At 34.6% G+C, this 19,181-nt stretch overlaps 1 protein-coding gene across 1 annotated transcript; it reads right to left on the bottom strand.

Annotated features, from left to right (window-relative positions):
- Positions 1-1,382: 1,382 nt before the first annotated feature.
- LOC100376097 (uncharacterized) lies at positions 1,383-18,765 on the bottom strand. Its single transcript, XM_002731526.3, has 8 exons — positions 18,364-18,765; positions 15,741-15,846; positions 8,018-8,102; positions 7,319-7,379; positions 6,514-6,557; positions 5,536-5,603; positions 4,938-5,009; positions 1,383-1,882 (listed from the first exon to the last, which is right to left on the bottom strand). The coding sequence occupies exons 1-8, from the start codon at positions 18,666-18,668 to the stop codon at positions 1,820-1,822; spliced, it is 804 nt and encodes a 267-aa protein (XP_002731572.2). The 5' UTR covers positions 18,669-18,765; the 3' UTR covers positions 1,383-1,819.
- Between the last annotated feature and the right edge of the window lie 416 nt (positions 18,766-19,181).

Genomic DNA, 19,181 nt, shown 5'->3' with positions numbered 1-19,181 from the left:
AATGAACAAATCTGCGAGAGATACCACCCATGATATACAAAGCAATTGGACTTGCGGTATTCAGGATAATGCCAACACACAAGTAGTAATTTGATGGCTTTGTCAACAAGGAGATAAAAAAAAATAATGCTTTTAAAGACCCATATTATATGGTTTAATGACAGTGTTACTCTGCCTTTGCATTTTAATATCCTATTTTTGTTCTATTGGAAAATACTATCGAATACTGAATACAGAATGCATGTCTGACATTCTCTATTCTAACATTATCCAAATTTATTTTGCCTTGTTCAATTTGAATATTAGTAGTGACATGGTCAATTTCAACCAGTTATGTTCAACATGGCATTGAAGTATCTTCGGTGACCCCTCCTCGCTACACCACAATAAAAAACATCAATTCTGCATGATCTACCATACATATAAATATCATACTGATTATATTAGCATTGCAAACCAACCAGTTATCTTGTATTCACCAAAAGTGCAATTAAAATGTCCAGTGCATTTCAATCTTCTAGCCTTGTGGCCTCGCATCTCGAACATGGATTTTAACTAGACATGCTAGAAAGCACTTCAACGATAAAGTGAATTCAATATTCTTTGATGTTTACTGAACAACTGACGAAAAACTATTTCAGTCTAAGCATTGCTCGTACAGCTTTATAGATAGACTCAAAACTAATGATTTGAGCCACGTCACCAAATTGTTGTTACAATACAAAATAAGCCAAGCTGAAAATAGTTACTTAAAAAGCAGTGGGTGTCACTCATTTTCCTGTTTGATATAGGACTCATAGCGACGTATACAAAACATGTAAACTGCATTTGGTCAAACTGCTACAAAGATGTACTAAAACAGTCATGCAAACAAGATAATTAAAATGCAGATTGGCGCAAAACATTTATCGGCCATGAAACAGGATGCATGTATCAAATTTTAAACCATGAGTAACTGTTACAATATTGAAAAATAGGCCAAAAATAAATTTTTGGCAAATTAGCTTAGAAACTTATGCAGACTGTGTTTGACATGAAAAAACAAAAAAACAGTATGTGTATGCAAGTTCCAAGTTCACAACCCAAGCAAACTACTGAAACTAGTTAATTATATGCCAAGTATTTGTACTAAAATCTAATTACTTCCGAAATTGCATCCAAATTCACCCAATGGTTCTAGAGATATTGGTGAATCAATATTTGACACAAACACGCGGACAGGATTTGGAGATTACAAATTATCAAAGGTTTTCAGAATTCCAGTCAGAAACAGAACTCTTTAAATTGACTCTCAGAAGCAACAAATCTCTACTACCGGTACAAATTTATTTTTCAGACATTCAGCATTAATGACTGATTATAAAAAAAAAAAAAAAACAATATTGGTAACAATCATGTTTATTAATTCTACATAAATATATACACATTGATAAAATGTCTTAGTACAAAAAATATTATTTTCATTCACTCTACACAAACAACTGTTATGACGTAAATAAAGTGAAATAAATTCATATTAGGGGAAACCAGCAGTATAACCTAATTCAGAAAATACAATTGTAATATAAACTTCTTGCAAGATCCATGTTATCTCTGTTGTGGGCTTCTTGAGAAAAGTAAAAAAAAATTTTTTTTTACCAGTCAAATAAACGGCCACATAAAAGAAGCATTGTCAACGTATACATGTGTTGAACAGATATATATGGTAGCACACAGGACCAATCATGGTAGTGTAAGAAAATCGTATATACATGATAAATATTACATAAATCCTAGCATTTGTTCACATATATAATCAAGTACAAAACATATTCTCAGACTACTGTGCTTCATCTGCAGGATAGAGGGGCTTTACGTTTATCGTGTCCAACAACAGAAGAACCTGAAATTATAAAATAAATCCTACGATAAATATGACAAAAACAAATGAATCTCCTGAGTATTGACTGACCCCTGATTGGACAATTCTTGAGTTGTCAAGGAGACATGTACACAATATACAGTTATGTGCAACAATGAAACAATAACACTGGTAAGGCTTTTAGATAATATAGCTTCACCCAGACAAATTATATGAGCTGTAATAATTGCAACAAGCAGCCTGTCGGCTGAGATAGTTCCGCTGTTAGCAATACACATTTCAATTAAAGAACTGAAGATATCATTAGAAAATGAACAATATGTATAGTATCAAAGCAATTGGACTTGCCGTTTTCAACAAGAAGTCGAAAATATCACTTTTTACCAAAAATGACAAAAATATTCACCAAAATTGGGGAATTAAAGATATCATCACAAAATGAACAAATCTGAGAGAGGTCCACATGTAGTTCCTATATATGTAATATCAAAGCAATTGGACTTGCGGTTTTTAACAAGAAGTCAAAAATATCACTTTTTATCAAAAACGACAAAAATATTCACCAAAATTAGAGAATTGAAGATATCATCACGAAATGAACAAATCTGAAAAAGAGCCACTCGTATGATCTATATATGTAATATCAAAGCAATTGGAATTGCGTTTTTTAACAAGAAGTCAAAAATATCACTTTTTACCAAAGATTGCAAAAATATTCACCAAAATTAGAGAATTGAAGATATCACCACGAAATTAACAAATCTGAATGAGCTCCACATGTAGTACCTATATATGTACCGTATTTATCTGGGTATAAGCCCAGGGTCCTGAACATGGAAAATCGCCAAAAAGAAGGGGTGGGCGTTTGTCCGGATATCCCCGGCAAAAAAAAAGAAAAATCATGAAAATTGGCAACACGCAGATCGAACTGCGAAAGGGAGTAAAACAGCAAATAAAAACATGCAACAAAAATAAATGAACCATATGCAGCATTAGAAGTGTAACAAGAAATAATTTATTGCTTAGAATGTGACAAATATTAAAACCAGAAATAATAAAAATCGACAGTGAAGATTCATTTGAATTAGAATATCGCCGTCGACAAACACGTCGCTCCATACGTGTGAATTATTTCCGGTATTGATAAATACCGAATCAACAGCCATACAAGATCAATAATAATTTACGCAGTAAAATTACGAAAGTTCATAGTTGTTAAATAAAAAAAACACATCTAAGATCTCTATTTGTACGTTCATTGCTATCTTCGTAAAAGTCAAAACCCTGAAAGTCGGTGCCACTGTCGCCATCGAACAAAATTCTATACATGTAGCTTCGTCTTGAAGTTTGTCGATGTCGTCCCACATAATTTGGACTTAGCAAATTTAATCCACAGATTTCGCTGTCTGGTAGCTGGGCACTTTTAGTTCATGTCTAATCAGAATAAAAAGACAAGAAAAATGAAGGCGCGGAAAACGACTCAAACGATGCTTTTGTTTACCGTCTGGCAATCATCTTTGACCTTTAAGCGTCCGCGTTACCTATTGGCCAAGAATGACATCACTACTCGTGTTTCATCATAGAGGTAAATTCAACATTGCTTTTTTATCAGACTAGGCGTTCGTTCATCAATCATGGTGAAAGTTACCATTCAGCAAGATATATGGATATCGCGGTGGGCTTGAAATAGGAAGAATTTTTTTCCAACGACAGAAGAATAATTTCCATGAAATGCAATAGCTGTGGTGAAAGATGGTAAAAAATGTGGTATTCGGCATGACATTTCAAAATTGCTGGCCCCAGTTATGGATTCGCAAATATTTTATGAAGCCAAAACAACATGCTTTAAACTACTCTTCCAGGTACGGGTTGCTACAATATTGCAACATTGGTTTTATTGTCGGTGACGCTAAAGCCAAACGAGTGCGACACTTGCTTCACGGCTCTCTATTATATACTGTAAGATTTGCTTGAATCGTTTCTATAAGGAAACACAAACCTAACGGCCCTTTTCAGGGCCACGACATATTTAAAACAAAGAACTACCGTTTCTCCTTTAATATACATTTTTTTTTTGACTCGCTGGCTGTTATTTTTCTGATAAAAAATCTTGAAAAAATAAATGTAAACTACGTAAACAGTGGTGAACGCGCTGCTCCATTTATGTCACGGCTATTTTGCGTTCACTCCTCGTTTTACGCAATTGACATTTATTTTTCAAATTTTGTTATCAGAACAACAGACTGCAAGGAAGTAAACTGTTAATACAATGAACAAAAATAGGTTTTGGTTTTTTTATTTTATTACAGGTGTAAAAAAAACACCCCTGGGTGTTTGCTGGGATATGACCTCAACTCCTTTATTTTATCAAAAGTGGGGGGTGGGCGTTTGTCCGGGCATGGGCTCTTAGCCAGATAAATACGGTAATATAAAAGCAATCGGACTTGTGGTTTTTAACAAGAAGTTTAAAATATCACTTTTTACCAAAAATGACAAAAATATTCATCAAAATTAGAAAATTAAGATATCATCATGAAATGAACAAATCTGAGAAAGGTCCACATGTAGTACCTATATATGTAATATCAAAGCAATCGGACTTACAGTTTTTAACAAGAAGTCGAAAATATCACTTTTCACCAAAAATGACAAAAATATTCATCAAAAATAGAGAATTTGAGATTTTGACATGAAATGAACAAATCTGAGAAAGAACCATCTAAAGTACTTGCATATCAAATTTGAAAACATTTTGACTTGCGGTTTTGAAGAAAAAGTTGAAATTGTAAAGTTGACGACGGCGACGGATAATTAGTAATATGATCAGCTCCGCTGTGTCGACTTATCACCCACCCAAGACACTTTCATGGTAAATACGGAAGCAATCAGGATGCTAGTTTTCAATAAATACTGATGCATTGTAGTAAAGAAAGATTTTCTTTATGAAATATGAAATTTATCATAATGAAATAAAACAAATATGAAGCACCCAAGGTACCTGCATGTCACAGCAATCCTGATGACCTCATATTATAGCACATTTTAGAAATTGAACGTGTTAAGCAGTTATACTTGCATTATTATTATCATCATCACTGTCTAATTGACTTTCTCTTTCGCTTTCCACAATAAAATCTTCAGCCTTACGCTGCAAGTAAACAAAGATGAAATTCTATATCAATGACAACATTAAATAGTTTGTGCTCTAACTCACATTGCAAGTGTGAATCAAACAAAATATTTCACACATACCGATATAAACCGGTAATATGATGTGCATTATTTTTGTGTATTATCTCCTAATAGTTCATGCAGTATGTAGTGTTTAGAATTAATCATGAAATAACTATATACAATGATATAGTGGAGTAAAAGTTCAAATAGTTAACAGATATTGTTAGGAATAACAACTGAGAATTTGTGGTTGTTTTTGGTCCACTGTGATTATTCTACTATAATCTCAGGGTCAGAAGACACAATTAAGGGTCACAAAGGTCACGATTAAGGGTCACAAAGGTCACGATTAAGGGTCACAAAGGTCAGAATTAAGGGTCACAAAGGTCAGAATTAAGGGTCACAAAGGTCACTGTGCACAATTAGGTCAAAATTAGGGTAACAAGTCAAAAGTATGTGTTAGAAGTTTAAAGAATGAATAAAAAGCTCCCATATATTACCCTGGCTTCCTGTCGTTTCTGTTTAAGTTCTTCCTCTTCAGCAGGTGATAACAGGGGTTGGAGAGTAACTGTAAACAAACAAATAGTTTTCAGTGATTACTTTGTCAGGCCAAACAAAATACCACCTTCAGGCGAAGATTACATACCGTTTATACCGGGGTAATTAAAAAAAATATTCCGATGCCGGCATGAATTTTGACAGTTCATGGTGAATTCTGTGAAAAATTCAAAATGGCTGTGATGCCTGTATCAAAATATTTTTTTATCAGAAAAGGCCCAAAATCTATTAAAAAAGAAAGACATAATTTCAAAATACTGTCAAGTGATCAATACCATATACTCCTGGCAATAATAAAAACAGTCTCACATTCCTCAATGTTTGAATGAGAAACTACATACTGTGGAATACTTTATTTTCACTGGAATTAATTTTCGCTGAAAAGGCTTTTTGGGCGTTTTGTATGGAATTTATTTTCACTGATTTTTGATGAGCTTAATGTGAAATATAGGAAAAAATGTATATTCGCTGGATTTTATTTTCACGGAATCATCCCTTCAGCGAAAATAAATTCCAAGTGAAAATAAAGTATTCTATAGTATTCTGATCATTTTGAGACATGTGGAGGTGGTAGAATATCTCCCATTACAAAAGATCAATTTCAAGCAAAATCACATGAAGTGAGTGAAGTGTTTACACATTCCAAAATATTAGGAATAAGGTTTCTATGACAAAATGCACTGGATCATTAAGTATTACATGTAGTTCTTGCAATTTTCGCATAAAAGTCAGAATAGCCAACAGTGACTTCAACAAATATATGCAAAAAATACAACAGCACACAAATACAATAGCCAAAAGTATAAGCCACAACCTCATCTGCCATCATCTCATCTTTTTTTCTTTCAATTCTTCTAAATTCTTCTCTGTTTGATCAACATCTTATGGTCTATTATGCCTAGGATTAATGACAGACTCACCTGGATGAATGTGAAATGAATTTATCTTCTCAGTGTATGAATCACTAATGGTAAAAAGAAAAAAACATGACTTGATTCATTATAGCTCTTGGAAAAGTTGATTAAAGACTAGCAATATATGCAGAGGGATGTGAAGAATACATACACTCATTACAGCACAGTATTGATATAAACTGGCCATAACATTTGCAATCATTATAGTGTTGCTATTAAACCGAGCATTACAATAATGTTTCAATACACCACCACATTACAATAATGTACCAACACACCACCGCATTACAATAATGTACCAATATACCATGGCATTGCAATAATTTACCAATATACCATGGCATTACAATAATGTACCAATATACCATGGCATTACAATAATGTGCCAATATACTGTGGCATTACAATACAGTGCAAATATACCATGGCATTACAATAATGTGCCAACATACTGTGACATTACAATACAGTGTCAATATACTGTGGCATTACAATAATGTACCAATATACCATGGCATTACAATAATGTACCAATATACCATGGTATTACAATAATGTGTCAACATACAACAGCATTACAATAATGTGTCAGTATACTACCATATTACAACAATGTGTGAATATATACCTACCACAGCATTACAGCAATGAGTCAATATACCACAGCATTACAATAATATGTTAGTACACCACAGTATTACAATAATATGTAATAACAGTACACTACTGCACATGTTTAAAAAAAAACAGTTTTAGACAGAATGTACTTGGATGTACAAGTATACTCTGTCTGAAAATTACTTATATTTACATTCGTTTCAGACATTCCTTGTTTTCGGTTTCTGTACTTCTCAGCTTGGAACCAATAACATCTGAAAATACAACAAATACATGTAATTGCATTACAGAGCTAATGCAGCTTATCAAATTTAAGAAGCACTTGCATTACTAACTACTGAGACATATAAACAGATATGTAAAAATAAGAGCCATACTTCAGATATATTGCACACGAATTGTTTCCTTCTCCAAACTATAACATTTTGTTTTAAGATAATTATGAAGAATAGGCAGAAAACAGACCCTAATATATGAATTGGCAGATTTGGTTTGCTGTAGAAAAATAAATACATTTATTGTTTTCAGAAATAAATTTAGAACTTACAGTACAGTCCACAGAATATTACAATAAATAATAAGAATATTCAAATACAATAAAATAGTAACCAATATGCTTCAGCATTTAATTTATCAATCCGACACAATGATCAATGCAGCTTTTTTTTTTATTTATTGATCAGCATTTTTTTTTAATATTCACAAGAAAAATAAATTTATCAGTAATAGTGAAAACAAAGTGTATCAGAGCAAATCAACATGTGTGATGTTCAAAACTAGTTGGTTGTCTGAGGATTGCTGAAAAATAAACAACCTACCAAGGGACACAGTCAGTTTTACCAGCCTGTTTCAGGTGGAGTCTAAAAAACAGATTTGTCATAGTTTAAATTACCTATTGTTGCTAAATGCTCTAATCTTTTATTTTCAAGCTGTTCCTGAAGTTCTGCACACTTTTCGTTACATTTAAGTATATTTTCCTGAAATTCGAAAATATAGAAAGTGAAGTTCACAAATGTATTATTTCAGGGATTTTGAGAAATGCAATGTGTTAGAGGTAAATTATATATCTGTTGATTAAAACTAGACAAGTGAGCCATCCACACAGACACATTTGGAAAATGTGCACATCATATTTGAACAAATAAACGCAGTAAAATGTAGCATGTGAGGGAAATAGAATTGATGATGCAGACACAAATCTTATTGAACCATTCTGACATTTTTGGCCATTATCTCTTACTTGAAGACATTTTTGTAATTTGGCATCAGTAAATTACGTATGATAATACCTACAAGTATAATACTCAAGTACAAACTTTCAACAGAATCAGACAACCCTTTGAGCACTAACATGAAGTTTTACTCAACTCTCGCAAAATAAAACCCAGAAAACCTTTTGATAATTTTTGAACAATTTTGATCAAGACTGCACTGATGAAACATCAAAGCAGATGTAATTTTCCAATGGTTTGTGCTTTGTCCAGACCTAGATAACCCAATACAATACAAATGCCAGAAAAAACATAACCACAAAATAATTTCGATGCATGGTTGATGAGATCACAGTCCTTCTATCCCCAGTCTGGAAACGGTCATTGTATTAGGTGTGAATTGACCGCCATCCCTGGCTAACCCGTGTTGCGAGTATGGGCAAAACGTTGTCACGTGATGAGTACTATGTGTTTTTTTACAACTTAGTTGTTTATTCTAGAATTCCAGCTTTTTCACTTAAAGAGGAAGTCAAGCCAAACAACACAATGACCCCCAAGAAAAAGCTCCACAAATGTAGGAGAATGCAATTTACAGTTTTTTTATATCACTTTTCATTTTCTAGATATTCAACATTTCATCAGTATTATGTTGTCAGCCATCTTGATTCTCAAGCAAAGAATCATGGGTAAAGTATGACATCAGAGAGTCTGTTGTAAGAAATTGGGAAAATGATTTTATCTATAACATGGGAATTACTAATGCGAATTAGTTCAAATTTTTGTTATGCATATAACTCATGTATATGATTATAGTAATATAAATTAGAATGTTACAAATACACATGAAACTTTGTCATACTTTACCCACAATCCTTTGTTGAAGAATCAAGATGGTGGTCTACATAAATTGTTGAAAAATTGAATATCTAGAGAATGAGAAGTGATATAAAAAAACTGTAAATTGCATGTTCTTACATTTGCCGAGCTCTTCCATCGAGGAGTATTATGTTGTTAGCCTTGACTTTCACTTTAATATCTATACAAGGTCATATTTTAGCCGTCAAGTGGTTCTTTAATTCATTTATTTTACCAGCAGCGACACATTTCCCCAACAAATTTTCATATCTTTACCTAAAAATTTTCGTGTTTTGACTTTTGCGGTGATTGAAATGAATTTCATTCAGCCTTCTTTTCGGCACGAAACGAATATTTGTCTTTGATTTTGACATTTTATGATCGAAACATATCATTACAAATTTGTGGGCTGATTTGTTATTTGTCACACCACATTTTATTAATGTTAGATTGGGCGATTTTTTATGGATGCACTTTTCGATCGTAAATGCAAATGGCGACGTTTTGAAATGACAATGTACGCTATTCAGTGCTAAAAATATCATTTATATATGAAACATTGTTTTGTACTTTTGCATCAAATAAAGTCATTACCTAGTTGTTGTATAGTTTACTTGAATTGTTATGAACTCCCAAGAATTAGAAATATCACAGGTTTTTCCGATTGATCTCGTTAACATGAATAAAGCCATTTTGACAAGATTTGTTTTTAGCCATGTCAGCATGTTGGTACAAGCTGTTTTTTTCCATATTAATACTAGAAGATGAACATAATTCCCGAGATTAATCTTTACATGGCAGGAACTCAATGTTTATGAGTTGGTAGGCTGGTTTTGATGCATATCAGGGTTCAAAAACCCCAAATTTCATAGCATTAATCTTGTTTCATTACAGTATTACAATGAGCCAATATCACTTTGCATGACACTAAATTTGCCGATTTTAATGAATATTCTGACGGTATTGTAATTTGTCTGACTTCCTGACTCCCTCGGCCATGGTGTGAACAGTTTGTTTACCCGCAGAGACAAAAGGACGCTACAAGTAGTCATTTCCAGAAAGGGGATAGAGGGACAGTGATGAGATTAAGGTAGAGATGCAGTTTATTTGGCTTGCTTTTTAATTGAATAATTAGACAATGAAGATGGTATTATATATCCAGCATGTTATATATTTTCTGAAAGCATATTATACAAACTTTGTAAAACTTGTCTTTATTTTAAATATCCAGAATGCGTTTTTGATTTTGAGTCAAAAATATGCTTTTTTGGACAAAAGTGGTTTAAAAAAAATTAGCTTAAAAACTTCAAGTCCGTTTGTGGGTAAAATTACATCACTGGATACCTTGGTATACTACTAATTCAAATGCGTCCACTCATCTCTCTAACGGCTTTCAAAGTCGCACAGCATGACCTCAAAGTTAACTCTTTTCTATTTTTGCATAATTTATATATCCATGTTAATTGCGGACTTGTTATTTTTGTTCCACTCGTCGTAATAAACTGTCCGGACGCATTTTGAAGGGGGAACACCTTGTCAATAATGTGTGAAAATTTCGAGGCAAATGGCCAAAGCGTCTATCAGCTATTTTAATTTAAAACCCAAGAATTCACCAAAAATAGAAGACCAGGAAAAGGCTAATTTGCATATTTGCGCGTTAAACCGGGAATTACTGCTTTGTCATACTTTGTCATACTTTCTAGACTATTGAAATTGAAAGTTAACGTATAGACATAGACATTTTATGTAAAATTTGTTGGACCAGAACAACTGCTCTTAAATATATAAATCAGAAACACGTCATTCATACCAGTGTTTTGATGGAGTCGGTAAAAACACGTGTCAATGCCCAGTAAACATGACGTCATCTCATGAATAATTAAACAGGGGGCGGTCCTAGGAAGGTGACTTTTTATCACGATCAAAACATCATGGCTTCTCTTCGATGTATTTTCAATAAAAAATCTACGAGTATTTCAGAGCCTATGGTTTACCGTGAAGAGTACAAAGTGGGATATTAAATTAATTATCCTTGATGATTTTATGTAGTATTTAGAACCAACTCCAGGAAGCGAACGCACAATAATGAATAATCGCGTAATCCTAGAATCGAAACGCGAGGCACAGAAGTTTTGTTCAGCGTTTCCAATCCCATTTTCCCACTGCAACATATTTGTTAAAAGAAATATTTGAATTCTGTTCGTTTTTTAAAGAGGCAATTTTTTTATTTTTTCCGATTTTGGTAACGCCTTATTCAGAGATTTTCTAAGACAGTCGCAGACAATCAGCGCACGGATGTACATACTAGTACAAAACATGCTGTTGTACTACCGGCGACGGTCGCTGCAAGGAGAGAGCTCCAGCTCCTATTAAACGTAAAAGTTTTAAAATTTCGACCGGTTTTAAATAATTGGTGTTGGAAATCTGACATGACATGAGTGCAAAATTAAGGTGCATTTTCGAGCGGTCGAATTTTTCTGAATAGAAATCAGCAAATGAAAAAATAGGAGTGCTAAACAGTATGCTCGTTAGTTTAAAAAAAATGGAATGTCCGTCAAATTGACGTAAACTTCCCCATTTTTCATGGAAAAAGCAAAGGTCGTGGCCGAGTTGCAGGCTAAAGAACTCAAAAATCAAAACAAAATCATCAATCAGTTAGTATTATGACAAGGAAAACAAAACATCAGACGCGAAGAAGCGGTCAGCGCGTCAAAAGAGTTGTTAATGTATCAAGTTACCTCTCTCTGTGATTTATTTTTCATTGAAATTATTTGCTTGTTTTCAATTAATTTTAGCGTACCTCTGCAATTTATTTTAGCATTGTCAGTTGTTTGCTTCATTGAATTAAACGGAGTTCGTCCGGTTGCAACCAAAGCTGTCTCGCACCACCTAGCATTGGACAAAAGATACACGAAAGTTGTATCTCCCAGACCCAGTGCAATATATCCGGTTAGAATCAAAGCTCACGTGTCCTATATATGAGGGACCAGATTCTGCCGTAAATTCGGGATGGGATTTAGAAAAAAAATAGGACTTTTAAGGTGTATTTTGGCGTCATTTTCGGACATTTCAATCATTCCTGATGCCTAATATAGAGTCTAAGTTTTACCGTAGTCATTGACGCCTATTCAAGAGTATGATGTTTATTGTGACTAGCGTGAATGGGTAAGCTTCGTTTCGACAATGAGCTGTTATCACTGTGAACAATGTTAAATTATTCTTCACATGCTCAGTTTATTTTTTGAGAACAATTATTTAAAAATAAAATCTCTCAGTCAATCAGAAACTCGGATTCACGCCTTCAGGGAAAGTCACGTTTGGACGCTCACATCGATTTTGTTTTTCGTTCGGCGGGCTGATGCCTTCAGTGTAGCTTTTGCCTCTTCCGACATAGAAATCATCTGAATCTTCTTTCTACCTCTTTTTCTTTTCACACCACGCATAATGTAATGATAAAAATTAGGAAAAAACGCTGAGGAAATATAATGTTTGGTTAGCTAGCGAGCGATAACTGATTCGAGAATAATTGCACATGCGCGTGAATTGAATGAACAATCTCGATATGCATATTGTCAATCAAAGGTCCTGTTATTTGCTTACTCATGCAAATTAGGCAATTGGACATAAACATTGCCACGTGTGAGTGTTTTTTATTTTTAACCAAAAAATAAACAGCAATTTTAATGGTGTTCCAATAAGAATTCATTGGTCAAATTTTCACAGAATGTTCTTTAGATAAAAATCTATATAAAAAAACGAAAAAAAATATATTTGATTGAAATTCACAAATAAACTGCATCTCTACCTTAAATTAACATATCTCCTAAAGTAAAGCGTATACTGTATTAATATTAGGTGAAAGTTTCACAACACATTGTTATAATGCTTGGTGGTGTCTTGCTTAGTGTATACTTTGCATGCTGGTAACATTATTGCAATCCTTGAATGGAAAATTATGATTAACAAAGAAATCATAATTAAATAGTACACAAAAAACGTGTTTTACAAAATTTTAAATTATGACACTGACTGTTAATATTCAAATTTGTACTGAAGCATATTCTCTCTATGTATGATTCTATCTATGATTAGAGGGATTGTGACTGAAGTATTACTTTACAAGTGATGCATGGCACAGTCCCAGTTAGTTAAGATAAATAGTTTTGTTTATAGTAATAAAGTTGAAACAAACATGTCAGAAGTATGGATCCAGAAGAAGCTTGATTATGATGATTTTTTAACATTAAAATGATTGACATCTTGTATGTGATCATCAAACGAGTACTAGTACTTGTCAAAATTGAGAATTATTGCTCTGGAACAGCATTAATTAAAACAAAATGGTCACCAGTCGGCCATATCTATAACATGATGTAAAACAAATATATACAATTTGAATATAATCAGTCAAAGCATATCAGAGATATGGCTCTAGAAGCGCATTCATTTAAACAAAATTGCCGCCAGTCAGCCATTTTCAATCCGATCTGAAAAATAAAATGTACCAAGATTGAACAAAATCCATCCATAAACACCAAAATCAAATTCTGGAATGTCAGAAATACTTGATTTTTGAAGTTTTTTTAGTACTAAAATGACTGCCATTTGGCCATTTTGAATCTATGTGAGGATGTATAATAAATATATAAAGTTTGATTATAATCAATCAAAGCATGGCCGAAATATGGCACTGGAACTGCATTCATTAAAACACAAGTCATTGAAAATGACACAGTCCCCGTTAAATTTTTGAAAAGTTCTCTTTGTGCTTGTCATATTAAAGCGGAGGGGTTGTCCTTCAAACTTGAGTTCCAAGTGGCGTATACAACAAAACATGTGTTCCATGTAGTAGTAATATGGCCAAAAAAACAGCTGCTATTCGGCCATCTTTGATCTGATTATGACACACTGATACATATGATGTATGTGCCAAATACGAATGAAAATGGTACATAAATTGTGGAAATATAGTAGTAATGCCAAAAAGTCAGATGGCTGTCAATCTGCCATCTTTAACCAGATTTTGAAACAAATTGTCATGAACATGCATCCTAACATGTATAAAGTACATGTACATGTATGTGCCAAATTTGAATGAAAACTGACAGAGCACGTCCAAGATACCGCAAAAAAAACAAACAAGGTGCCTGCCAGTCGACCATCTTTGATCTAATTGCGAAATAAATCGTCATGGACAAGTATCCTAACATGTATAATCTATGTACCAAGTTTGAATGACAACTGACAAAGCATGTCCAAAATACAACATTTTCAAAAAACAAGATGGCTGCCAGTCGGCCATTTTGAATAAAATCGCTAAATCACTGCATGTGCAAATGTCCCACATAAGGTACTAGGCACATGCAAAGAATGAACGGAATCGGTCAACAGGATTCTGAAATATGACTCTGGACAGACTGACGCACAGACACATGGACGGATGGACTCAGGAACATGTATCCTAACATGTATGATCTATGTACTAAATTTGAATGAAAATCGACAAAGCATGTCCCAAATACGACATTTTCAAAAAACAAGATGGCTGCCAGTCGATCATCTTTGATCCAATTGTGAAATAAATCGTCATGGACATGTATCCTAACATGCATAATCTATGTACCAAGTTTGAATGAAAACTGACAAAGCATGTCCAAAATACAACATTTTCAAAAAACAAGATGGCTGCCAGTCGACCATTTTGAATAAAATCGCTAAATCACTGCATGTGCAAATGTCCCACATAAGGTACTAGGCACATGCAAAGAATGAACGGAATCGGTCAACAGGATTCTGAAATATGACTCTGGACAGACTGACGCACAGACACATGGACGGATGGACTCAGGAACATGTATCCTAACATGTATGATCTATGTACTAAATTTGAATGAAAATCGACAAAGCATGTCCCAAATACGACATTTTCAAAAAACAAGATGGCTGCCAGTCGATCATCTTTGATCCAATTGTGAAATAAATCGTCATGGACATGTATCCTAACATGCATAATCTATGTACCAAGTTTGAATGAAAACTGACAAAGCATGTCCAAAATACAACATTTTCAAAAAACAAGATGGCTGCCAGTCGACCATTTTGAATCAAACAAAACAAAATCCATCCATAAATGCTTGATTTTGATGATTTTTTAGCACAAAAATTGCCACCATTTGGCCATCTTGAATCTGATCACGAAACAAATTGATGTGCATATGTATAATATTAAGTATGATGTGTGAAGTTTGATTGTGATTGGTCGAGGCATGTCTAAGATACAGACACGGACTCACACATGGATGCACAAGGTCAAAACATAAGTCCTCGTTTTTGGACTGCGTCCGAACAATGACTAATAATCAGTGGATGAATGTAAATTTAAACATTTAGAAACTACTTCAAAAAAGTTTAATTGAATGGAATAAGAATCACAGGGGCACAGGAATAAAGAACCACAGGGGCAAAAACTTACATAATTTTGTGGTTTTCTACTTATTCATGCTAGCATAATACTACTCTGGAATTCGTAGCAAAATAGTGTACACAAACCTTTGCCTTTCTCAGTTCTTCTTTATACATTTCATTTTCATTCTGCAATTTGGTCAGTTGCTGCCTAGCTTCAGTTGGAGTCTTATAAACCATATCAGGGGTTTTTCTAGAAAAAATGAACAAGAGGGAGCACACACGGGCGATCGACCTGGAAACTTCATATCGGAAGTTTTCTGCACCATTTTAACAGTGTGTCTATCGCCATTGATATATTTTTGGAGTAATTTTAGTGTATTTGGTGTCTAGACACATTGTCAGCTGATGTTGCTGGAAAGTTTTCCCAGAGAAAAATATATTTGAGAAATATTTCATGTTGTACGGCAGCACAGAAGTACGCAGCTCAAGAAATACTGGTATATTTATGACTCGAAAGTTCAATTGGCAATTCGGTAAGAGGGCGCCAGACGAGAGTATCAGGGTACTGCGCCCCTGTTCAGAAAAAACCTGCATATAGAGTGAGCTAGTGAGTATACTAGCTGCTGTTTTTGGCATTTTCTGTTGCATCAGTAGTCTGATTCGCAATTACCAATAGACGAACGAATCAGACTACCGATGCAACAGAAAACGCCAAAAACGGACACCAGCGAAATGCAGAGCTACAGAACTGCAGCTAGTAAATAGAGAGTTTAAGATTTGCGTACGTAACGGAAACGTAACGTGTTGTTCTAATTTTGTTTGCGTGAGGTTTTTGGGTGTCAGACAACGATTAAGTTCAAGCACCCACAACGGGAACGAAACTGAAACAGAACCATGTCAATTCGTCTCTCATTTGGCAACCATAATATCCAATAAAATTTGTTATGTCATTTCACATCCGGAATCTGAATTAGTAGTTAGTTCCCAGACATTTGACAGAGCTATTTCCATCCACTCTGCTGAGGTCCCAGGCCTGTTTGCCGAATCCTCTTTCAGCAGATGAATGTCATTCAGTGGGTATAAATATCAGGTAAAATGCATCCAATATTTCTTATTTCATCATAAATATACAAAATCACTCTAATATAAAAGTGTTATCAATGTCAGTGAAAATCAATCAAAATTGACAGCGAGAAAAGCTCTCGGAAATCAACTACTAGTCAGTCACCTTGATCACGTTCAAAACGACTGCCCTACGATCAGGCAACCGATGACGTCATTGGTTAGCACTAAGGTCATGCACAAAACAGTGACGTATCCGTTCTCCTTCCAGTATTTTTCAATAATAACTATTATTACATATGTACTGCAGTTTATTTTGATTCGTCCAGGAAATCAAAATCGGTATTTCCACAACCCATATGCAAATGAGGTCTGAGAGCAAACAAAGTAGTCCCTTCAGGAGTACAGTTTTTCGAAATAAACAATATTTAGAAGTATGATATTTTCCCCTTGGGGTACATGAATATACTTGCCGAGTGAAATGAAATTTGAACAATAATGATACTTTTAGGCAGTCACTTATTTTGGCCCAAACTAATTTGCATATCACCAATGCAATAATGTTTTCGGTATTTTCACGGTCGATATGCAAATGAACATGGTATTTTCATTGGCTACCGAACTATTTTTATTTTGTAAACACATTTTCGTCTGCTATTTTTATCCAGTTCAAATCGTTCAACAACATTTTTGGCATGTCAGGTGTACATCACATGGAATACTAGGATTGGGAGAACTTAATGTATGTTGACCACCTGGAAGCTGAGTTTTATAAACCTTGAAGGTCTCTCAGAAGATCTACCAGCAGTGAAATCAGTGATTACTATGCAGCCGCAACCATCAGCATCGAGATACCAGGTTTCTGCTGGCGACGTTGCGGCGTTACTGAGTTCCAAATAAAAATTACCAACGCCAAAAGAGCAACATTTTAACCGGTAATCAAGACTTAGTCAATCTACGACCAGCAAGCAACATCACACACGAAGTTGTAGCGTGCAGCTCAGCGACAACCGCTGTCAACGAAAGTCATCCCGTCAGTGGAGTACCGCAGTTGCATGGCATGTTTGCGGAACTTTTAACTTCAACATAAACTGTGTATCATAGTCGTCCAGTTCAAGTTCTGGTTCTGTCGTGTTCCCAACTAAACGTCAATGAGTTATTTAGCGCTGCTAGGGCGTAACACTTATATTGGAACATATTAATGGGCAATGGGGTTCCCCGACCTAAATTCCATCCTGGTTTGCACGTTCTTTCTTTAATACGAAATAATCAAGTATGGAACATGTAATAATAACAGAACCCCACACCCTCCCCGTGGCTTTCGTTGCGTATAAAAGTTATTTTCACTCGAGATGCGGTGTATTCTGCTGTACTTTCACTCGTGAAAGTACAGCCACAGGATACACCGCATCACTCGTGGAAAATAACTTCCATACGCAACGAAAGCCACGGGGAGGGTGTGGGGTTCTGTCATAGTCTGTCGGAATGAAGGGGGCATAAAGATTTTGCTGTTGAAAATATTTTATTTCTATTGACTGACGATAATATGCCAGTGACATTTTGATTTGTTCACTCTTCACCCACAGGAATTAGTTTCACAAATTCTCTAGTGCATCCCGAGTTTGGAAATGAGGAAACCCTAGTCAGAAAAAACAGTCGGCCATCTTTAATAATCAGTATAAAAACAAACTATAAACTACTCTACCTTGTCTTTGAAATAACGGCACCTTTACTTTTAAACGTTGGTTTTGAGGGTAATGTAGGCACAGTACCATTAAAAGTGGTATCCAGTTTGTTCTCGAACCTCGTTGGACAAACCGCTCGTGGTTGGACAATTGCCGCAACTGCTCTCGGCGGATGGACTCCATGATCTTTTCCTCGAGCAATACCAATTTTCGATGGTCTTAAAGACGGTTTTTGACAAACAGACGGTTTAGGAATAGATGTCGCATCAGTTCTACTCCGTTTTGGAATTGACGATGGTGCAGGAATACATCTCCTTCCGGACATGACGACAAATGTTAGGCGTGCTGAAAAATAAGCTCTCTCCAGTTCGTTTGAATTATCCGCCGGTTTAGCTGTCGTCGAGGGCGCTAACTCTAATGTCAGAGTTGAAAATTGAGGAGCATCTGCTTGGAAGTACTTTTATTTATTAGACACAACACTGTCTCCATTGAGATCAGAAGCAAGTTCACTAACATTACATAACAACAAGCAAAAAATGGAAAATATAATAACATTTGTAAATGTAACTTCCTTGTTATATAATGATTTGATGTTGCTGGCTTGTAGAAAAGATGAATTTAACTGAATAAATTCTGCTTTTATCAGTAATTATGTTATGTTCATTCATTATCAAATAAAATTTAGTTTTCTCAGCATTATGCATAAAACCTGGTATGCACTTTTAAGCTTCTTCATGTAGCTGTTGTCTTTGCTGTTTATAAATGAGACAAGATATAATAAAATGGAATACATCTTTATCATATAATTCACAAATCCTGCTTTCCGTTGTGACAGTTT

Source organism: Saccoglossus kowalevskii, chromosome 2 (assembly GCF_978046115.1).
Source record: "Saccoglossus kowalevskii chromosome 2, keSacKowa6.1, whole genome shotgun sequence".
Classification (NCBI taxonomy): Eukaryota; Metazoa; Hemichordata; class Enteropneusta; family Harrimaniidae; genus Saccoglossus; species Saccoglossus kowalevskii.
Note: the sequence above shows the minus strand (reverse complement) of the source record. Positions and strands in the feature narration are given on the sequence as shown.